At 37.0% G+C, this 24,195-nt stretch overlaps 4 protein-coding genes across 5 annotated transcripts in view; 2 read left to right on the forward strand and 2 right to left on the reverse strand.

The window, feature by feature from the left end:
- Positions 1-14,655, forward strand: part of rgs20 (regulator of G protein signaling 20) — a 192,292-nt gene extending 177,637 nt beyond the window's left edge. The window contains exon 6 of the transcript XR_007928099.1: positions 14,448-14,655. The gene's annotated coding sequence lies outside the window, so the exon portion shown is untranslated. The remainder of the gene's footprint in view (positions 1-14,447) is intronic.
- On the reverse strand, positions 5,883-7,673 carry atpsckmt (fATP synthase c subunit lysine N-methyltransferase). The gene is made up of 4 exons (XM_051883327.1): positions 7,173-7,673; positions 6,836-6,973; positions 6,366-6,416; positions 5,883-6,229 (listed from the first exon to the last, which is right to left on the reverse strand). Exons 1-4 carry the CDS (start codon positions 7,455-7,457, stop codon positions 6,017-6,019), a joined length of 687 nt encoding a protein of 228 aa, XP_051739287.1. The 5' UTR covers positions 7,458-7,673; the 3' UTR covers positions 5,883-6,016.
- LOC127506620 (neuropilin and tolloid-like protein 1) lies at positions 6,837-20,066 on the reverse strand. Of its 2 annotated transcripts, none has more exons than XM_051883189.1 (10): positions 18,958-20,066; positions 18,341-18,406; positions 18,062-18,196; positions 17,736-17,984; positions 13,438-13,479; positions 13,229-13,356; positions 12,805-13,033; positions 12,473-12,586; positions 7,680-9,465; positions 6,837-6,973 (listed from the first exon to the last, which is right to left on the reverse strand). In XM_051883189.1, exons 1-9 carry the CDS (start codon positions 18,983-18,985, stop codon positions 8,882-8,884), a joined length of 1,575 nt encoding a protein of 524 aa, XP_051739149.1. In that variant the 5' UTR covers positions 18,986-20,066; the 3' UTR covers positions 6,837-6,973; positions 7,680-8,881. The 2 variants fall into 2 exon arrangements, with proteins under 2 accessions (XP_051739149.1, XP_051739139.1); XM_051883179.1 differs by having other exon boundaries at positions 18,341-18,409.
- A 1,411-nt stretch (positions 20,067-21,477) lies between these two features.
- On the forward strand, positions 21,478-23,677 carry cbln2a (cerebellin 2a precursor). Its single transcript, XM_051883344.1, has 3 exons — positions 21,478-21,828; positions 21,934-22,053; positions 22,889-23,677. The coding sequence occupies exons 1-3, from the start codon at positions 21,541-21,543 to the stop codon at positions 23,084-23,086; spliced, it is 606 nt and encodes a 201-aa protein (XP_051739304.1). The 5' UTR covers positions 21,478-21,540; the 3' UTR covers positions 23,087-23,677.
- The last annotated feature ends 518 nt before the right edge of the window (positions 23,678-24,195 follow it).

Consider the following 24,195-nt stretch of genomic DNA (forward strand, 5'->3'; position numbering starts at 1 on the left):
ACTAAGATAGTCATTTGTCCAAATGCATTTATTAAGGTAATCATTTCCTATAGCAGTAGGGGCAAAATAACCCCCTTTATTACTGCATTCACACTATATTGTAATATACCATTTCATTCAGCATGCAAAGGAACAGCTACCTTACACTGAATGCAACTGTACACTGAATGTCATTACATGCAATAAAACAAATAAATACAACACACCAGTCTTCTTAGAGAAATAGATTTATTAACTATATACATATTTAGAAAAATGTGGAAAAGTACTGAATTCACCATAACAACAAAAGAATATAAAAATAAGTACATAGGCTACATAAAATATGAATATATAAAAAGATTTATTTATATATATGTATGTATGTATGTATGCATGTATATGTACAAACCCGATTCCAAAAAAGTAGGGACGCTGTACAAATTGTGAATAAAAAAGGAATGCAATGATGTGGAAGTTTCAAATTTCAATATTTTATTCAGAATACAACATAGATGACATATCAAATGTTTAAACTGAGAAAATTTATCATTTTAAGGGAAAAATAAGTTGATTTTAAATTTCATGGCATCAACACATCTCAAAAAAGTTGGGACAAGGCCATGTTTACCACTGTGTGGCATCCACTCTTCTTTTTATAACAGTCTGCAAACATCTGGGGACTGAGGAGACAAGTTGCTCAAGTTTAGGAATAGGAATGTTGTCCCATTCTTGTCTAATACAGGCTTCTAGTTGCTCAACTGTCTTAGGTCTTCTTTGTCGCATCTTCCTCTTTATGATGCGCCAAATGTTTTCTATGGGTGAAAGATCTGGACTGCAGGCTGGTCATTTCAGTACCCGGATCCTTCTTCTACGCAGCCATGATGTTGTAATTGATGCAGTATGTGGTCTGGCATTGTCATGTTGGAAAATGCAAGGTCTACCCTGAAAGAGACGACGTCTGGATGGGAGCATATGTTGTTCTAGAACTTGGATATACCTTTCAGCATTGATGGTGCCTTTCCAGATGTGTAAGCTGCCCATGCCACACGCACTCATGCAACCCCATACCATCAGAGATGCAGGCTTCTGAACTGAGCGCTGATAACAACTTGGGTTGTCCTTGTCCTCTTTAGTCCGGATGACATGGCGTCCCAGTTTTCCAAAAAGAACTTCAAATTATGATTCGTCTGACCCCAGAACAGTTTTCCACTTTGCCACAGTCCATTTTAAATAAGCCTTGGCCCAGAGAAAATGCCTGCACTTCTGGATCATGTTTAGATATGGCTTCTTTTTTGACCTAAAGAGTTTTAGCCGGCAACGGCCAATGGCACGGTGGATTGTGTTCACCGACAATGTTTTCTGGAAGTATTCCTGAGCCCATGTTGTGATTTCCATTACAGGCATTCCTGTATGTGATGTAGTGCCGTCTAAGGGCCCGAAGATCACGGGCATCCAGTATGGTTTTCCGGCCTTGACCCTTACGCACAGAGATTGTTCCAGATTCTCTGAATCTTTGGATGATATTATGCACTGTAGATGATGATAACTTCAAACTCTTTGCAATTTTTCTCTGAGAAACTCCTTTCTGATATTGCTCCACTATTTTTCGCCGCAGCATTGGGGGAATTGGTGATCCTCTGCCCATCTTGACTTCTGAGAGACACTGCCACTCTGAGAGACTCTTTTTATACCCAATCATGTTGCCAATTGACCTAATAAGTTGCAAATTGGTCCTCCAGCTGTTCCTTATATGTACATTTAACTTTTCCGGCCTCTTATTGCTACCTGTCCCAACTTTTTTGGAATGTGTAGCTCTCATGAAATCCAAAATGAGCCAATATTTGGCATGACATTTCAAAATGTCTCACTTTCAACATTTGATATGTTATCTATATTCTATTGTGAATAAAATATAAGTTTATGAGATTTATAAATTATTGCATTCCTTTTTTATTCACAATTTGTACAGTGTCCCAACTTTTTTGGAATCGGGTTTGTATATATATATATATATATATATATATATATAAGAAGTCTCTTCTGCTTCATTTATTTGATCCAAAATACAGTAAAAAACAGTAATATTGTGAAATATTTTTACGATTTAAAATAACTGTTTTCTATTTGAATATATTTTAAAATTGCAATTTATTTCTGTGATGGCAAAGCTGAATTTTCAGCATCATTATTCCAGTCTTCAGTGTCACATGATCCTTCAGAAATCAGTACAGGGCAGTGGTGTAGCTGAAGGAGCCTGGACACAGCACAGCTGGCAGAACCTGGGCGGCGGGCAGTAGTGCAGCTGAAGGAGTCTGGTCACAGGGCAGCGATGCAACTGGTAAAACTAGTGGACCTGAAAGGACTGAGTCATCTGATGCCACAAGATTTGCCACTGTGGCTACCTCTCCCAACAAATCAATGAAACCCTCATCCTCTTCCACTTGCTCCTCCACATCTATCTCCTCCAGCAACTGAGAGGTCCTATCAGAGGTAGGGCACATGTCTTCTAGGGGCTGACTATTCTGCCTCAACAAGTACTGCACTCCAATGAGCTCCCCTGAGGAAATATTTGTAACAGGAAACGCTTTTAAAGGAAATTAATCAGAAGGGTTTATTCTGAAATGCAGTAAATAATTTTTGTTGTCAGCTTCTGCATGAACAAAAAATATGTAATTCAGAGGACATCATAAAAAGACAAGATTTCTCTATATTCTACTATGTATTTTATTTTCTGCCCTGACACCTAGAACAAAGAATCCAGTGTACAAAAATTCTGGTAGTATCATTTTTCTCTGATCTGTCAAAATGACATTATTATTGTCCAGAAGCACTTGTAATTTTAACAAAAAAAACATGCTACATCATGAACTGCATTTATCAAAATATCTTTACCTGTGTATACTGCAGGTGGAGTGAAGCTAGGGACCAATTTCCTGCCATACAACTTATTGTAGTTCTCACTGACAGAGTAACAGAGTAAATCAGCTCCCCTGTGTAAGTACGCAGGGTTGAACCTCCACCTGCAACAGCAGCTGCAGCCCGGTCCTGATTCCAGCATAACAAACCTTCCAGGAGGTAAATAAATTCAGGTTGTTTGCGCTGTTCCCTAGAAAAAGAAATGGAAAGCCAAACATTTTTTGGCTTTTCATGTTCGGAGTTTGAAGCCAAGTGCATGAATAGCTTCAAGCACTTCCGAAGTGTTCTCAGAATCAGGTTTCGCACCGACTCGATTCCTTTTTTTAGCCGGAGAATCAGTTTTTTGGGGTGTTTCAGGCAGACTAGGGAAATGGGCCAGGCAACGGGGCTCCATAATGGACTCACGAGCAAGTTCCATCTCATTAGCATCAGCATTGTGAGGAGAAGAGTGTTTCCTACTTCTCCTTTTGCCCATCCAAAATGTCTATTTCTTCAATATCATTAAGATATAAGAGGTATCTTCATAATAAATGAAATAAAAGAAAAGCTAGGACGTAGTTTCCAGCTGCAAACTCCATGTCTACCAAGGACAGAGAAAAAGCATGTCTGACTAGAAGGACGCCAACTTGGGACCCCATATCACTGATGGAGGGTGTGCTTTGGGCAGGGGTGCTCTGTGATGCATCCACTGTGACTGGTGGATGAACCTGTAATACATGCATAAAGATATACCGGACATAATATCATACAGTCTTCCTAATGTGATTTTAGATATAAAGACACATTGATATTGCAAACACATTTATTTATGCAACTTAAACTAGGCTAATTGAAGTTACCTTGTGAAATCCACAAATACACTTCTGAGCTTCCTTCAGAAGGGTGGTCTGCCCCCTCATTTGCAGAGGGCACTTTTCTATCTGTGGACATAAAGTTATGACACTGTTGTCCATGTTATCACAAAACAGCCATAAGTCATCATAATTATATCAATATTACATTGTATTTACATTGTAAATAATTAATTATCCATACACATAAATAAAAATAGCACAATGTATTATCATACGAGTTCGCCCATGAAGCTAGTTGCATAATTGACCTTCTGATACAACTCATGCCATCTTTTTTTGTCAAGGAGAAGGTCTATTCCCCTCCCTAGATGGCCAAACTCCTGTTCGGTCAAAACTCTCCAGATGCGCAAGCCAGTCAGCATCGCTCATACCTTTGTGTGACTTAGTTGAAGCCATGTCGTTGCCTGAAACAATACAGAATATGTTACACTAACTGTCATTGTAGCCCAGCAACACGGCATTAAGTTTTTGTGAACATTACAAGTTTTGAACTTATATTTGCTATTTATGGCCTGTATGCCTCATTGACCTGGGCTAAAATAAGGTTTGCTGGCTGAAGTTACACAAAGTCAGACAACACTGGATATAACTATTTACATTACAAATATCTAGCTGTTAGGTTTACTGATCCAGCTGACTGAATTCTGACAGCTGAGGTAATAGTAGGCTAATTTTATGGAGCCAATCTTCGTAAAATACAAAAAATGTAAGCTATTTAATTAACAAAATATAAATAACATACCTGAGCAGAATATAAATAACATAACTGAGCAGAGATTGGATGGAATGTGCTCAAAGATGGACAAAAATGGACTACGTGCGGTAATTGGTGTATGAAAAATGGACCTTGCAATTTCATCGGACAGCCAAAAATGGAGTTTGTACCTTAATTGCTTTTTTAAAGATGGTACTCAGCATACTATTGGATTTATTTTACAGACTTGTGGTTCAGTTTAATAAATATTAGAACTGCATTGTGTACGATCCAAGGGGGGAACTGAATCTGTTCAGAATCAGAATCAGAATCTGTTCCCCCATCCCCATGATGAGAGATGTTTCTGTAGTGGCTTAAAAGATGCTGATTCTATTCTGTGTGTGGATGGAGATAAAGATTTATTTTTTGGCGTTTTTGCCTTTTATTGTGATCGGACAGTATGTAGACAGGAAGCAAAATGGAAGAGACAGAGGGGACGGGATCAGGAAAAGTACACAAGCTGGAACTAGAACTCAGGTGTCTCAAAGCACTAGAGTACTATATGTGAATGTGCTGAACCACTAGGCTATTGGCATGAACATGCTGGCCTCAGTTTGATAAATATTAGAACCTTATTGAGTAGGATAAATGGGGGGAACAGAATGCAATGGCAAAAATCCAGCTGTCAGAATCCGTTCTCCCATGCCCATGATGAGAGATTTTGGATGTATTGGATTGTAGTGGATGTAGTGGCCTGATGAAGGTCAGTGGACCGAAACGTTGCATATAATAATTTTCTATATTTAGCATGAACTGGTAGTGTGCGGGATTGCTATTTTTTATTTTTATTCCAGATTTGTTGGATTTTTTCCTACACACCTATCAATTTCTCAGGTGTGCTGAGTTTGTGATGATGGATGTAGTGGATTAAAAGACGTGATCAGGAAAAGTGCACAAGTTGAGACTGATTCTATCCTGTTTGTGGAGGGACTTTAACCAGCATCAGTTTAAATGTTAATTTTTTGCCTTTTTGCCATTTATTATGATATGAAATATGTTGACAGGGAGCAAAATTGGAGAGAGTAGGCAGAGAGGATCCAGAAAAGTCCATGAGCCTGGACTCAAACTCAGGATTGTGGTGCACAACACCAGAGGTCAGTGAGCTGACCATAAGCCTATATGTGGTAATATATGTGAGGCATGGGTCTTTGAATTTTGTCACACCTGGGCATGTGCAAAACGCACAAACACACCTTTTTCTATCATGGTAGGGACTTTTCATTAGCTTTTTTTTTTTTGTAGTAAGTTAGTACTATTTTGTATGGGGTCATTTGGTCCCCACAATGCAAACAAGTTAATTTGGTGGTGTGTACAGCTCTGAAATATAAAATCCCTTTCTTAATCACATAAAATAAAAGCTGGAAAAAAAAAATTGATTTTGTTTTTACTAAAACAAAGGGGTATTTTATTATGAACATAAGGACACCAATATATTCTGAATTTTACAATGATATTACAGAGACAAAATGTTTTTCAATATTGTAAAGAAAGAAGTATTCGTTTTCCTAGTTCATCGCTGCTGAAGACTTATGGCATCTTGTCTCTCACCGTCTTTGTCATTTCCGATGTGTGGTTTGAATGTCTTGGCATTATAAACCCACACAGTGTCAATTCCCTCTCCTGCTACATCATCAGGAGTCCAAGTGGGAAAAGGGAAGCGACAAGCTACTACTTTGGCTGAATTCTGAAGCTCTGTTTGGAGCTTGACTTCAAGCTGCTCCATCTGTGGAGAGAAAAAAAAGAAAAAAAAATGTTTGTCAGATCTTAGATTAGGTGTATATTATATATATAATATATATAATATTATATATATATATATATATATATATACACACACACACACACACACATTACATTACCATTTGAGGAACCCCAAAGATGACCACATTGGTGTACTCTGAAAAACTGACCTATGAAAGAAGGACAGTTTAATGTCACCATGAAATCAAAATGGTAAATTCCTGTTGTAGGAACAGCTAATAGAGTAGGCTGATGGATGCTGCACTGTAATAGTAACATTGCAGGTGAAGATTATGAGGAAATTATGTTATCTTTCATTATTCCCTTCGACAAACGCATTCCAAAAAGCTACATTATGGCACACAAGTGCCCTGCTCCTTCCAGACTCTCCACTTCAAGGGCTCTGCCCTTCAGAGTGAGTAGGGTATAGGGATTCTCACATCAGATTGGAATTTGCTCTAAGTCTAATGACATTTATAACACATACATTATGATTTCATACAGATCATATTGATCAGTAGTTGCTTAATCTGTTGATTAAAAATACAAAAGGAGATCTACATTTAGATTATGATTGACCTGTTCTCACCTTCCAAAGGTCTGAAATATAGAAAGATGTGCTGTGATGAACACCTTCCCTCCAGGCTTTGTAACGGGAGTACCAGACCAGCCATGGGTTGAGCTCAAAGCCAACTGCCTTGAAGCCTCTTTTTGCTGCAGCGATAACCTACAACAAACCAGGAATAAGATTTTTAGGAGATTCAGGGATAATGGTTTAACTAAACAGGTTATTCTGATTAACTAACACCAATACTTTTATGTAGTTAAATGGTAATATTGATATACTACAGTACTGAATCAATGATACTGTTTGTTAGTGCAAATTCTAAATAAAAAACAAAAATAGTCCAAATCAGGAAACTCACTATCCGTCCATCTCCGCTGCCGATATCTACCAGGGAGCCTGATCTAGTTTTCAAAACCGTTAGAACGTTTTCAATTTGTGTCCTTGTTGCAGGTACGAATGGCAGACAAACTTTCCTCAATGCTGGTGCAACAAACGGTCCGGTCACTGCATACAGAGCGACCAATGACCCTCCGACGACACAAGTTGCAATAATACCGAGTCGTTTTTTAAAAGTACCTTCACCAGCTGATCCCTGCTTATAAGTCTCTGAGCATAGATTTGATTCGGTGCCAAAGTCAGACATCCTGAAATGAATCAACTGACCTCCTTACTATGAATGTCCAATGATACCACGCAGCTTTTGGTCAGACACGCAATGAGCTAAACATTTCAATAAATTAACAGCCTCATCCTGATAATATACAGACTAGTATATTATCTGCATATTCTATACAGTATAAGAACACCACAGAAAATAAAGTTTCACATTATTCTACGAGACTGACATTAGAGTCTGTGCACCTACTTATTTGTCCGACGGCAGACCGAAGCGTCATTAGTTCCACTCTCTGTCACTTCGTGCTTCGTACAGATGGACAAATACTATTACAAACAAATACTATTAATTCATGAGATAATAAAAAGGAGAATTGCAGAAACCTAACAAATTTTTGGGTTTAAGATTTACAGCCTGTTAATTTAGTCCTTTTCTATGGGTGTTTTTTAAGAGTGGTTAAAGTTCCTCCCCTGCAATTACTTTTGTGTACCAGTGGGAGGCACTATTATGCGGCTCATTACGCACAGCATCTTCTGGCCGCTGCTATTTTTTTTTTTTAAACCTTTAATGGCATTTGTAATAAAACAGCACTTTTAAATCGTATTTAAATGTTATTATGACGAGGATGACAGAGATATGTTTACATTGTGGCGCCTACGACCACATTAAAATGCTACCAATAGGCGATGAAAAGAGGAGGCATGCAGTGGAAAAAGAGCATTTTGTTCTACAAGAAATTTTGTAATAATGCAATAAATGCAATCAGACTGCATAACAACTGTACTTGTTTGTAATTTTATCAGTGATGTGATGTGAGAATGAAAATTGGAGTATGAAGGGTAACAAAGTATAAAACAAGCACAGATGTTCTCACACAGGCATAAAATAAATGAAAATACAAATAAATTAAGTAAAAATTAAAACAGCATTAAATTAAACCACACAATTCAAGAGAGAAGCCTGTTACAGATCACAAAAAAAACAAAACAAAAAAAAACAATGGTGAATATAACCATAACAGTAATGACATATTTGTGTGTCATGTTTTAAATAATACCCACACCAAACAGCATGAATCTAAAGTATTTACATTATACATATGCAATGATTCTGTGTCCTAATATTATTTCTCAGTACTAGGAGTAAAACAAAAGTGCATAACAGTCATCAAATTATATGGACTACTAGACAGTGAGCACACTGTCATAGGCAAAACAGGAAAAGAAAACTTGACAGTTTAATGGTTCACATATACATTTAATGCATATACAGCCATGTTTGTTGATATTACTTTATGGATGCAAAATGATGAAAATGGAGTGACCTGACAAGGAAATTTTGTCTGTCAACAAACAAAACAAACCAAGTGCATGGCTACTACAAATAAAACAGACAAAAGACATTAAAGAAACAATCTATCCAAACGCCGGGCTGATGTGCATGGAAAGCCATCAAAAGTCATTGGATACTGACCGATGCACAGTTCTGTCCATTGCAGCTCGCCCGTGGCTGGTGGTGGGCCCATCGTAAAATTCATCATCCAGGTCGCACTCCTCAGCCCCATCGTGCGAGTAGCTGTGCTTCATCACCAGAATATTCCTGCGGCCAGTAGGGGTGGCTTGCAGAGGGAACGGGGGCTGTGCGGACGTCTCCATCTCTGAGAGAATGGCAGCAGCATCTCGCAGGCTGAGATCGCTGCGGCTGCCTCGAGTGCTGGACACCTGCGAGCCACAGTGGTGGCCGTGGATGCATTTGGAGGAGGTGCGCTGCAATTTGGGGAAATCCTCTGGTAACACCTCACCATCGGATGAGGTTGCTTGCCGTAGCGTGCACAGCTCATAGTGCGGGGGTTCAAAGGCCTCGTGAAGCAAGGTGGGGTCGAATTCGTCCCTGCGGATTATGTACTTTTTCCGTGGCTGTTTTATTTGAATGATTATCGACACGGTGAGCAGGATAATCACCACTCCGCAAGTCACTCCAATTATGGTTACATTGGTATTGTCAAGGCTGTCCAGGATAGTAGCTTTTCTTTTCTCTGTGTGAGAGGAGCATAAATACTGTATGTGGTATAATGTTTTGCAAATAATTCTAGCAAATAATTAAATGAATATACACTAAAGACCCCGATATACTTCAAACGAAATCGAAGAACAAACTGGTGTGACGTCATTTCGAACAAAATCAGGCCAAAATGAAGTCCGTTTTGTGTTCGTTTTGGGAGTTCGAAACGGCTTGCCAAAGCGAACTCTCAAGAAAAGTTTGCTCCAGCTGCAAAACACCTTCGTACTACCATTGGTCAGTGATGATAACGTAATAGGGAGTGTACACTGAGGCTCCGCCTTCTTTCATGTGGAACTCTTTTCAGACTTATTTCGTCTGTTGAGTCCGTCAAGGTAAGATCTCCGTGGGTGAAAACATGAACATACTGGATAGCCGCTTTATAGTACAAAATTAAGTTGTGCTTATGATGAAACGAGGCACTGACACTGTTTTTCATGTACTGTAAAGCTGCTTACTTTTAAGCAATCTATTGAATAAAGTGCTATATAAATGAACGTGACGTGACTGGAGTGCTAATTTGCAGAGCTCGTGCTAACACACCAATGTGTTTATGATCAGACACTTTTCTTATGCTTTCTATAAAAAAAAAAAAATGCTTGCTGTTTTCTCATTTTTGTTGTGTTTATTTTGTTACTGAGAAGAAAGTGCACAGCACATATTTACATATCCATCTAAACGCTGCTCTAGGCAGTGTGAGCGGCGACAGATGTTTGATTACAGTATATCGCAGCTCACGTATTTCGAACTTCGTTTTACCCCTAAATGAAGAACGAAAAAGAACTACCTTTGAAGTATATCAGGGCCTTAATGTTCTAAAGTGTAGGGTCGGTAATATTTTTAAAGTCAATCAAAAGTACTGTAAAAACAGTAATATTGTAAAATATCACAATTTGAAATAATTGTTTTTCGCATGAAATGGTGTAGCCTACTAAAAAAGGGATAGTTCACTCAAAAATTAAAATGCTGTCATCATTTACCTATATGACTTTCTTTCTTTTGTGGAACACAAAAGAAGATATTTTGAAAAATGTATCTGTGTTTTTTTCCATTCAATTTTGTTTTTGGACCCCAATTAACTTTCACTGTATGGACAAAAACAGTTCTTCAAAATAATTTCTTTTTTGTTCCACAGAGAAAAGAAAGTCATATAGGTTTGGAATCAGTGTTGGGGGGAACACATTACAAGTAACTTGAGTTACGTAATCAGATTACTTTTTTCAAGTAACTAGTAAAGTAACACATTACTTTTAAATTTACAACAAAATATCAAAGTTACTTTTTCAAATAAGTAATGCAAGTTACTTTGTTTTCCCATGTATTGACTGACACCTCTCCTGTCACCATGTTGAGAGAAATCATGAGTAAGTCCAAAGGCATTGTGTGCGCTGTGTAAACATGATGGTTATTTGATGATTGTAGTTCTAGACTAAATGTGAGCATTTACTCATCTCACTTGCACAAAAACAGAGTCAGTATTCCTCAAAATGAATAAAACAGTGAAATGAAATCTTAGAATACTGCACAAACCTGCAATAATTAAATATATTAAATTAAACAAATATACTTTATGTATTTAATCTCACTTTATTAACAAATAGCTTTGCTGCTGACCTTCAATGATCCAATTCAACAATACAAATAAGCAAAAATTACTTTACGTAAACATCATATTTATATTTTATTTTTTAACATTTTTATTGCTGAAGTAACTTTCTTCTCTTGCATCCTATTCTTCTGTATTTCAGAATGGCAGCACAGCTGAAAGGTATGTTTGAGCTGCGCCCTCTACTGTACAGGTGTGAATTTGCATTTCCTTCAGCCTGAGGATTATTCATTTCACTTTTGGTGTAAAAGGGCCTTTACTTTGCCAAAAATAGAACTATTTTGTTGTTATTAAAAAACAAGCAAGCCCAGCCCAGGTGAGAAAAAGCAATGCATTACTTTCCATAAAAAGTACTAAATAATGCAATTAGTTACATTTTTAGGGAGTAAAGCAATACTGTAATGCATTACTTTTAAAAGTAACTTTCCCCAACACTGTTTGGAATGACATGAGGGTGAGTAAATAATGACATTTTCATTTTTTGGACGAATATCCCTTTAATGTGCTTAAAGGGTCAGTTCACCCAAAAATGAATTTTCTGTCATTAAGTACTCATGTTGTTCCACACCTGTAAGACCTTCGTTCATCTTCGGAACACAAATTAAGATATTTTTGATGAAATCCAAGGGTATCTGATCCACTCATAGGCAGCAAAGTCATTGCACTTTTGACATCCAGAAAGGTATGTAAAACATGGTTAAAATAGTCAACGTGACTACAGTGGTTCAACCTTAATGTTATGAAGCGACGAGAATTCTTTTTGTGCACAAAAACAAAAAAAAAATAACGACTTTATTCAACAATTTGAACCATTGTCATACGTAGTGAACTCAGTGCAGGCTTCCTTGTTTACGTCCGAATGCCAACTCAGTATCGGCCGAAGCTGAACACGTGAGCAGCACGACGCATGCATGTGATGTGTCAGCACAGGATCCGGCCAATAATGAACCGGTATTCGGATGTAAACAAGGAAGCCTGCACTGAGTTCACTATGTATGACAACGGTTCAAATTGTTGAATAAAGTCCTTATTTTTGTTTTGTTTTTGCACACAAAAAGTATTCTTGTCGCTTCATAACATTAAGGTTGAACCACTGCAGTCACGTTGTCTATTTTAACCATGTTTTCAACTACCTTTCTGGACATCAAAAGGTGCAATGATGTTGCTGTCTATGTGTGGATCAGATACCCTCAGATTTAATAAAATTTGTGTTCCGAAGATGAATGAAGGTCTTACGGGTTTGGAACGACAAGAGGGTAAATACTTAATGACAGAAATTTCATTTTTGGGTGAACTAACCCTTTAACTTTTATTATTTACATTAGCTTTGTAAATACATTTATGCAAGTATATCATTTTGGAATATGTGATTATATACCTTTGCAACCATTCTCATCCCAAGGATAGACACAGTTTTGGATACCATTGCACACCAATGTGTGGTTAATACACATGTTGCTATGGCAGAAGAATGCGTCTCCTTCACATGGAGCTGAAGAGCAAAATGATAATTATAGAAGAAACCACATGAGACACTACCATATCATGCAGTTAAAACTGCTGAAATGACTCAGTACAGCACTCATAATGTGTTAGTCTAAATATGCAGATAAAATAAGAGGTAAATCACAACTTTAATGCTAGAAAGCAAGCTATATGTGCTACTGAAATGTGTTATGATAAAAAAAAAAAACTGATTGAATGACTCACGCTCATGGAAGGTGGTGAAGAGGATACGGAATCGGCTCCTGCGGCTGGTCTCATCGGCCCACATGCGAATCACACCTAATGAAGTCAGCAGCATTACGTCATTGGCTACCGTGCTGCAAAATTTATTCTTCAGATGCTCCACCGAGCTGCTCCCATCATACACCGCCACAAAGTTACGCTTGCACTCGTTCGAGTTCTGCATCTCATAATCCAGGAAACGCAAATAGATCTGTACAGGAGACACATTTATATTGACATTTGTTTGTTTTTATTTTATTTATATTTTTAATTAAACATAATGGAGAATAACAGGATATTTTTGGAAAGAGAAATGTGGAACAAGATAAACACTACTGAAAAGACTAGCTTAGACCAACATGTTGGGTTTTAATTTCATTGAATACACTTGTGAATAGAGGTTTACCTTAGAGCCAGGAGGAGCTCTTATGAACCACCTGCAGTCTACAGCCTCTGTCTGCAACGCTTTGCCCTCTTTCGCAACCATTACAGACTCCACAATGCCCTCTGGCCCGCTCATCTCAAACTCACAAACTACACCATGAAAACACAGTAATGTGGTGAACTGGTTTTAATATGCAGAGAAGGTAAACTTTAAAAAAATATTTCACTTACTTGGAAGAGGTGGTGGAACTCCAAGGTCCTTGAAATCAGGATCTGCAAAATACAAAGAGAGTGATTAAGGATTTGAATAAAGATCATACAACCCACAAAATAACAAGTGTTTTCTTATTCAGTGATTTCACATAAAATTGTCCAAAATATCTAAATGGGTGGGTTCTTGTTGCTGAAAAGATCTCTGCAGAAAAACTGGTTATCCCAAATTATCTTTCTGCGAAAGTTGGTTTAGCGAGGAAAGTAATGCTGGTTACAAAGCCTGGTGAGGACCAGCACGTAACAGTGTACATACACTACCGTCCAAAAGTGTAGGGCTAGTAAGATTTTGTTTTGAACAACTGTTTTCAACATAGATAATAATACTAGATGTTTCTTGAGCAGCAAATCATCAGACTGATTTAGAGACTGATTTGTGACACTAAAGACTAGAGTAATGGCTGCTGAAAATTCAGCTTTGCCATCACAGGAATACATTACATTTTAAAATACACATATTGTTCATCTTATACTCAGGGTCTAGACTTTTACATGTCAATAATACACCCGCAACAATAGGTGGTAAAATATGCGTAAAACGAGTGCGCCAAGAAATACGACGTGTCAAGAGTGTAATGTTAGAAGATAGCGAGGGCAAAAATACGGTCTTAAAAACGCTAAGTCAAAGAAAAGCTTACCATCTAAAGTCCAAAGTATAACATTAGGCCTACTTCATTTTTTACGCATATTCGAGGGTCAGCGTACAGTGCGCGTGACGTGAATTTCGTCATCAGAAGAGTACGCGCACCGCCGGATTTTTGTAACCGCACGTACTTTGTACGCACATGTCACACATGCATTTTTTTTTTTTTTTTTTGCAGTGATTAGTTTATCCACAAGGTGGCAACCATGCCCTGGGGCCGTCAATTCACAGGGTAGTTGAAGAAAAACGGCATAAACAGAACAGACTGGAACGCATTCAAGCTACAGCGACAATGGGGGCCTACATAGACGAGAGATTGTGCGAAGAGGTTAGAAAGTACCCTTATGAGTACAACTCTAGCATGAAAGAATACAAAGATGTTTACATCATGTTTTGCTCAAAACCGCGCATGCGCTGAACGCCTGTATATGCGTACGAGTCAAACGAAGTATACTTTCCAAGGCTGTGCATCTGACGTACACTAGCGTTCGCATAAAAAAAATGAAGTATACCACATGAAATCTATACAATAAGATTTCATTTCTACTGTTAATTAAATTTTGGTAGGCTACATGGTTTTCACTATGAGATGGATAGCCTAATTGTTATAATTCAGATGGGCTACAGGTTATTTTTATGGTATGCCAAAAAGTGTTTATTTTAAAATGTGATCGTTGGGAATTTTAACAGTATTTACCACACTTTCAATATTTCAAATATTTCAAATATTCAATATGAAAATTATTTTCAAATAAAAGCCTTTTCTTTATAAAATACAAGATTTGGTCTTTAACCCCCCCCCCCCCCCCCCCCCCCCACCCCCATAATGAGGGGGGGGGGGGGGTCATTATAATCAGGGTCTTCTTATATTCGGAACAATACAGTATATTCAAATAGAAAACAATTATTTTAAATTATAATAATGTTTCACAGGATTAGCCTACTGGTTTTTACTGTATTTTTGATTAAATAAATGCAGCCTTGGTGAGCATAAGAGAAACCGACCCCAAACCTCTGGGCGATATAGGTTGCATTACTTCTTCCTAAGAACATGAGAAATATGTTAAAAACATACGTAATTTTTTTTCACTGATGGTTTAAAGACAAACACAGATAAATAAAACACATTGTTTACTTCTCCCCCTGACCTTGAAGAACTTCTGTCCCAGGACAATCATTTATTTTCTTTTAGCCTAACTGAAATACATAGGATTAGGGAATGGAATGATGTCCTGAGGCTTGAGTCATGATTGTACGTGGATTAATAATCCCTGCACCAGCCTCACACAGATTAGGCTGCACAGTGTGAGGAAGCAAAGTAATAAGATGTAGGTGTGTTTACAGAAGCCTGTTCGTATTTATTATTTTTTTTGCACAGTATTTCAGGCTTAAACAGTAAATAGGCTCTGGCCAGTTTATAATGTAAATCAGTTTATACCTAGATCTAATCTATCATTTCCAAAAAATTTAGAGTCCTTTAGGGTTTCAATCTAAAATCATTCAGGGATTCGCCATAATCCTCTCGTGTTTTCTTACCTCTGGTACAGCTTGGCTAAGATTATTCTTTATGATGATGTAACAGGACGCATGGATGTAGGTCTCTTATAAATCTTTGATTTATGATGTGCAGGATAATATTTTACAGTATTCCAGACGTACATATAACCAAAAATCATTGATTGTAATCCTAAAATTAGTTTTTAGAAATTTTGCTTTTCAATTTTTATGATTAGAAAAATTTGTGTATATAAAAACTGTAAATAAAAAAACAGTTTGGTTGGGTTTCCACAGTGTGTAGATGGCATGGGTTTTTGTGGTGATGCATGGATTTCAGGGCTCTCAAAATTTACACTGCTCAGGACAACGATGTTATTACAGGTCCCTCTCCACCAGAACCTGTCACAGGTTCTTCCTCATGTCCCTGCTTCATTACCGAAATCTGGACTGGATTTAGCGCTGAGAGGAGATTAGCATTGCTGTTCAGTGTTTATTAGGCAGCTGTGATGAACACTGGTGTAATCAGAATTTAAGTTTAGCCTAACATCACATAATCAGGAAGACCGGACAAATTTAGTCAAGACGGACATCACATCTGTCTCGAACCTCAGTCGAATAGTCAAAAAACACTCACTTTCGTTTTTACTTTGACCGTTCATTGAATGATGTGACTATGGATTTATAATAAGATGACAAAAGATTTATGACTCCTTTGCAACCAACAATAATGCATAAATCAAATTATTTTGGCCATGCCATACACTCTTATAAATAAAGATTCTTCATTGGCATTGATGGTTCAACAAAGAACCTTTATCATCCATGAAACCTTTACAATGGACAAAAGGTTTTTCTAGTGGAAAAAGGTTCTTTATATTATAAAATGTTCTTCACACTAAGAAACAAAATGGTTCTTTTAAGAACCGTTCACTAAAAGGTTCTTTGGGGAAGCCAAAATAGTTCTTCTAGGGTATCGCTGCGAAAACCCCTTTTGGAATTTTTTTTTTAAAAGTGTATATTTTCAATAGGATTTGGTGAAGCTAAAGTAGGAGGACAGAGCTCAGGACATGGAGCAGACTGAGTGTGCTCCTCTGAAGACAAGCTTTCATTAACTGGGATCAGAGACATCACAAACCTCCCCCACTCAGCTGCTGCATGTGTGCTTGCACTACAAATGCAGGGCCATCAGACCTGAGCACAGAACACAGCATTTACCAAAACAAGTAGGATTCTTACTAAGAATAAATCACCAGTATGAAACCAACATTATAACTGTGTATGCGTTTTGTTTTGTAATAGATACAGCAGAGTCCAAAAGTAAAAAAAAATCCACAAAATCTGCTATTCAAAATGCAATTTAAAGGATAAGTTCCCAAAAAGCTGGCGTTCTTATGTAGAACCCGGAAGCCCTGCTCTGTGTTTACTATGTGAACAGCGTAGGAGACTGACATGGAAGAAAAGAAATTGTTGAATGAAGTCGTTATTTTTGTTTGTTTGTTTTTTGCGCACAAAAAGTATTCTTGTCTCTTCATAACATTAAGGTTGAACCACTGTAGTCACATGGACTATTTTTGTATTTTTCTGGGCCTTGAAAGTGGTAATTACAAAAGTGGTAAGCTCTCGGATTTCATCAAAAATATCTTAATTTGTGTTCCTTAGATGAACGAAGGTCTTACAGGTTTGGAACGACATGAGGGTGAGTAATTAATGACAGAAATTTCATTTTTGGCTAAACTAACCCTTTAAAGCTGTAACATACTGAACAATTTAAAACAAAGTGTGTTAAGTGTTTTTCCAGGTCGCTAATAAAAAAAGTAAATTTTTGACACTGATCATGTGACTCTTTGTACAGATGGTCAGCTGTTCTTCCACTGAAGAACAAGATGCTCCTTGGTTCAAGATCTGGACAACATGATCTTAAGGTTTTACAAAAACTTGTATTAAGAAATGGATATATAATTGGCGGATACAAACAAAAGCATATATTCAGGCCCAGTGCCATGGACATCCCTGTGCCCTCCCACCGGACCAAGACCCCACCCCCCCAAATTTCAACCGAGAAACACGATTTCAGCCACCCAGTGTTTGCATATATTGATAACACAAATACAACTCTTACCTTGTGTGAAATTGTACCGAGCTGAAAATCCAGTGGCTTCTAGTTCACCATCTGCCACAAATTTTATCCAAAGGTATCGCCCACTGGACCTAACATAGGTCGGGCTCTCTTGTCCACAGTAACGGCCGATGATAGGAGAAAAGCTGAAGGGTCCATCCCTGACTTCAATGTGGTCAAACTTACATTCCCATGATGGCTCAATAGCATACTTTTCATCAAAATACAGGTCGATGCATTGCCTTGGAGAAGCTATGGCACAATTAAAACTTCGAGTTAGATATGGAACTATAACTCATTAACAATGGTCAAAATGTAAGCTGAGTAACCTTCAATTATGTATATGCATTCTCGGTCAGGAGGATATTTCTCAGGATAGTTAGGAGATGTAAAAAGTCCTCCATCAGGCTCCTTGACCCAAGAACCGCACAATCCCGCCGGTGTCACACCTGAGTTGTTTTCAACTGAAGAGACAAAGCAAAAAGTCTGCCATGAGATTAAAACTACTTGGATTAAACAATACAATGTGCATTGTTAGAATCAATCAATACTGCTTTTGCATGAGATCACAATTCCCTTCTTGCCCACTTAAGATGAGAGATAATTACCTAAAGCTCTCTTCGGTGGTGCTGTTGGTGCTCCAGAAAATCCAAGATTGACAAGACTTGCAACAACTGCTAAAATGAATAATGATCAGAGATAATGATGGTCAAGAATAGCTTGCTTCATGCTTTAACAGTTCTTAAATGTGCCAGTACAACTCTAATGTACAGTATACTATCTTTGCATTTAGTGTTTATACTGTATAAAGTGTAATTTCTATATATCTACTGCTTTTAACACTACATCATGTCAAAATTATGGCCAACATACACTTCGATGTTTCCTCAGTCAGTTATGACTTTCTGTATGTCCCGCAGAGTACATAAATAAAGAGTAAATAACAAATACATCAGTAAGCAAAGACATGTCGATTTGCGTTTTCCAACTTTATCACCACTATTGAGTGTTCTAACTGCCACTTGAGGTTTAGTGATAAACTTGCTTTCGTGTAAACATCAACATTGCAAACAAAATTACACATTAAATATAAGAATATGGCTTAAACTTAAAGGGAAACATGCATGTATTGTTCCCAATAGGTTTCTTGGTCGATAACAATAAATAAAACATAACATTTATGTTCGTTTTCATAGGCTAACGCACTGTTTTGATATTTACTCACCAACAAGCAGTTTCACCCGCGGCACCATGATTCTCCCCAAGGGATTCAAATTTGAATTCCATGAAATGCGAATTGTAGTGGCGAAGCGAAGGATAAATTTTAGAGAAAATATAGCTACAATAATAAGCAGTCCGTCATTAGGAGAGGCTGCTTAGAGGACACGATACAGATTAAGTGAGATTCATTGCAAAAAAAAAAAAAAAAAAAAATGTTGAGGCTATTCCCAGAACTCACGGTGTAGTTGAAGACTTGTTTGATGGAACAGGTTGAACACATCTGCGTAATCCGCCTCAGTGCACAGAAGACCTGCGGACACGAAGAGTGGATTAACAGGATCCCTTCTCTCATACGTGGACAGACTTTGCCAACATCGTCGTGAATATTCCAACAAATGAAGTTTGTCCAAGTGGTTTTAACCAATGGTTTGCTGATTAAAGTACTACTTTGTACACTTAAATATGGGTGTTGGACTGTCGTGTGCAAAATGAAATTGTGAGTTTTGTCAAGTTCCTATATGACCAAAAAAAAAAAAAAAAAAAAAAAAAACTATTTAATGTGGATAGACTAACAAATTTTGTGTATTAAAAAAAAGCTAGGGGTTGGGCATAGGACCCACCTTGTTCAGACAGTCAAAGGACAGACAGATTATTAAAAGTTTGTATTTTTTTTTAAAAAAATTACATTTTTGTTTATGTTTATGCTATTAGAAACGAGATAGACGTGAAGTCGTGATATTAGATGCACCTAACGACACGACTGTGTTCAAACTAGAAACTAGACGTACAGAAATGTAGAGGGAAATGTTAAAAAAAAAAAAAAAAAAAGACACTAATATGGTCCCAAATGCCTTCTGCTAAACTGGCATTCTCTGTGGGACTGCTTTTCATCAGCATCTTGTTAACAGAAGAAAGAATGGATGCTGCAAAGCACAGGGAAATACTGTAAAAGAACCTGCTTCAGTCTCTCATCTTTCAACAATGATTCTATTAGCACACTGTGTCAACAAAACTCTTAATTGAAAAAGTATGGCACTATATGAAATTTGTGGTGTGCAAGTACGATAAATCTAAACAATATGCAGCAAATGTGCTTTAAAGAATAGCCCATCACACTTTAACAGATTGCAAAACTGGTGCATATACAGTACCCCAACTGATTTAAAGCTGTTACTGCAAAAAGTGACTCTACAAAATATGTCACATAAAAATTTATTAACAGTTCTACACTGACTGCTATAGCATATTTTATTTTCATAAGGTTATGTAAAAAACATAGGCTTGAAATCAAACATCAGAAAACTGAAAATAGGTAGGCTACTGTATAATGTCCTAGTATTTTAGGTTCAAAGACAAAAACAACCATGTTTTTAATCATTGCAAGCATTGCAGGCTGCAGATATCTATTTAATATACTATAATTTTCGGTAACCATAGCTTCAATAGTAGCTTTTATGCAATATAGTCAAGTAGTTGACATGGGAAGTTGTCCTGTGGTGTGACATGCTAATCTAAATCTAAACAGCATTTTACTATTTGTTTATAATTATTATGCATGCAGCCTTTATGAACTACTTGTATACTTGTATTTTTGTATCTTGCACTGCAAGACCAATGAACAGGTGAAGGCAAAAATTGATCATTTTCTATTATACATTCATATAACTTTTCACCAGTGTTGGGTGTAATGCAATACTAAGAAATTAATTAATTTAATTACTTTCCCCTTGTAAAAGTAAAGGGATTATTCTTAATTTTTCTGTAATTTAATTACAGATATTTCTGATGTACAGACAGTATAAAACAATAGTGGAATTAATATCAACTGGTCTTCGTTATGGGATTTAGAAAGTAATTAGTAATAAGGAATGCAATACATTTCACTGCTTTTAACCTAAAATCTTGATGTTGCTAAGAGCAAAATCCAAAGGACCTGTAATGTGTCAGCTACTCATGCAGACTTTTGCACGTTTATGTTATGATTTAGTCGCTTAGGTTTATAGGCTACATATTTCATTTGATTAACACAATTTCTGCTTGTGTGAATTGGAATTTGAAGTGCTAAATACTTCGCTAGTTTTAATATAATGCTTTAATATCTTTTTACAACCACTGGATGGAGCAATAGCACATCATATTCGTTTTTATTTATTTTTTAATACCTCAAGAACAAACAGTGAAATGTCATAGCGGAGACAGCTATTGCCCTCTTACAGTATATTAAATTACATTGAAATTCATTTAGCCATCAGTAAATGCTGAGCAGACCTGTTAAAGTTTATGAAGTAGTATCCTATAACAAGACATTTAGCCTACTTTACAAAAAATTGGTTACAGTACTTTTAAAGAGCCTATGTGTAGTTTAGCTGTGATGCATCAGTTTTGAATTTGAACCTGATTCGAAAATTATTTCGTAATAGAAACTTTAGTATATGGTAAAAAATTTAGGGCGTTTTCAGATAAGGCGTGCGCGCCGTGTGTGGATGAGAGAGAGAGAGAGAGAGAGAGAGGAGGGGGGCAGGGGGGGTGCTGTCGTCTTCACTGATCTCCTAAGAGTGGTCGTTAGTATTTTTGCTCTTCCACAGTCATGTTGAGAGCCAGGGAACAGGGCTCTTTGGCCGTACTGGCCTCCACCCTTCTTTTGGGATGCGGCGTTGCGTTTTCCCTCGGACAGAATGACACAGAACCGGTAGTTTTGGAAGGAAAATGTTTAGTTGTGTGTGACTCGAACCCGTCCGCCGAAGGAGGAGTGACCTCGTCGTTTGGGATATCTGTCCGCGCTGCTGGTGCTAAAGTGGCTTTTTCTGCTGTCAGAGGAACTAACCATGAACCATCAGAAATGAGTAACAAGTCCATGACGATCTACTTTGATCAGGTCAGACCCTGCTTTCACATTTACGCATATCTGTGCGTTAAGTTGGCTGTAACATTTTCCCCCTCAAAACATACGTTAACTAAGTGAACACACACCTCTTTCCAGGTACTAGTGAACATTGGAAATCACTTCGATCTTAAGGCGAGTGTATTTCAAGCTCCTCGGCGAGGCATTTACAGCTTCAGCTTTCACGTCGTGAAGGTCTACAACCGACAGACAATCCAGGCGAGTCTATCTGTTTTTATCTGCTTTTTTTTTTTTTTTTTTTTATAATTGCAGATATTATATATTTCTGACTGTTGCAATTACTACTGGTGCCTTTTCCAGTTTTACTAATAATAACTCATTTGACACTACTACTCATTCTTTAATTTAATAGTTACGTGTTCCAGTTTTCTTAGTACTAATTGAATATTTATTAGATACTTGTGTATTCCAACAGTAACACTTATCTTACTAGTAAGATTTTATTTGAACGGTATAGTACCATTCTGACTAGTCATTTCATATGACAAAACAATGGTAAAATAAGAAATGGCACTAGTACCATAAGGAGACGTTTCTCATAAATATGTACTGTATATATTAAATAAACACGTGCAAAGCTGGAATAGATGTTAGTATCTATAGTGATAGTATAAGAAATAGTAAAATTGGAATAGGTATCAGCAACAATTGGAAGTCATTACTAGTCTAAATGCATTATTTCAATTGGTAACTTAAAACAAAATAGTTCTACTGTTGGAATAGTGACTAGCAAATGAATAATATTTAATAATATTTTTTATTTATATAGCGCCTTTCAACACCCAAGGTCGCTTTACAGAGAAAGGTTAAGGAATAGGACAAGATTTATGAATATTTTTATAATACTAGTGACTAATTAAATTGAGACTAGTCACTACTGGAATAAGGACTACCTAACAAGTACTATAATCTAATGAACAGTTATAAGTACAATTTAAATAATACTTGAAATGATACCATATACAGTTTCATTTTATGAAGTAAAGGCTTGTTGTAATGCATCTGATCACATCTTGTGTTTCCGTGTCATTAGGTCAATCTGATGCATAATGAATACCCAATAATATCTGCGTTTGCCGGTGATCAAGATGTGACCCGGGAGGCAGCGAGTAACAGTGTTCTTCTTCACCTGGAGCGTGAAGACAGACTCTATCTCAAACTAGAGAGAGGAAACCTCATGGGCGGGTGGAAGTACTCCACATTCTCTGGCTTCCTTGTTTTCCCTCTCTGAGTGAATATAACTCACTTTAAATGGCCCAGACTGAAGACCAAGGGACTTTTCCATATCTGCTTTCAAAAATAAAGGTAGCAGAGAGAACATGGAATGCGTTCTAGTTTACTTTATTTATTGTTAGGATCTGAAGAAATGTAATGAGTTTGTATGTGTGTGTGTGTGTGTGTGTGCGTTTAACTATTTGTGAGATGTAAAAGCAAGTAGGACAGTGACAATATTTGGACCAGTTGATGTCTGCATATTGCTTCGGGGAAGAGTGGTATGTTGTTGTCAATGACATTTTTGCATTCAGAAGTATATTTTGCACGAATTGTGTTTTGTTATGTGCTCGTCATTGTATTTTTTTGTATAGCCCTCATAAATTTGATGTTCAATATGAGTGAAATATGTACAAAAACAGCCATTTCTCTTAAATCATTGTTGTTTGGCTTAATGCATAGATAACCAATGATATCTTGCATTTTTATATTACTTGAATGTAAATATACCATATCATAAACAGAAGGAATGTATTTAAAAACTCATTTAGGACTTGAAAGTTTTATTTTGCAAAAAGGCAATAAAGAGAGAGTGGAAGAAAGAGAAGAACTCAACGCTGTCCGTGGTGCTGAACAACAACTGTCCGTCAAAAACTGCAATTTTATCCAGTACACATATGAATAATGATTATTTAATGCTTGAAAACCTATAGTACGTCACCATTTGAGAACAGTGTTTAATGGCCACTATAGTTAGACTAGATCTCAGATTCATGTGGTGATTTTATAATCGTAAAAGTTGTACCAAGAGTGTAAACATATTTTTAAAACTCTTAAAACATATCTGATTAAGTCTATCGACAGGGGGCAGTTTTAGGAAGGATGAAAGCAACACCCACCTACAGAGATCAATATGTGCACAAACTGGAAAGATATAGACACCATGCAGATTTGTTGTTTCTTTATTTAGGGCAGGGCAATGGCATAGCATGTGTTTCAAAATTCGGTCTTACGCAACAGTGAACTTTAAAGATTTAACATTTATAGTTTTATATATATTTCAAAGCATGGCTGGGAAATGGGATGGAAATTAAGTAATTTATTACCATGGGCACAATTAAAAACTGT

The sequence above is a fragment of the Ctenopharyngodon idella genome, chromosome 2 (genome assembly GCF_019924925.1).
Source record: "Ctenopharyngodon idella isolate HZGC_01 chromosome 2, HZGC01, whole genome shotgun sequence".
Classification (NCBI taxonomy): Eukaryota; Metazoa; Chordata; class Actinopteri; order Cypriniformes; family Xenocyprididae; genus Ctenopharyngodon; species Ctenopharyngodon idella.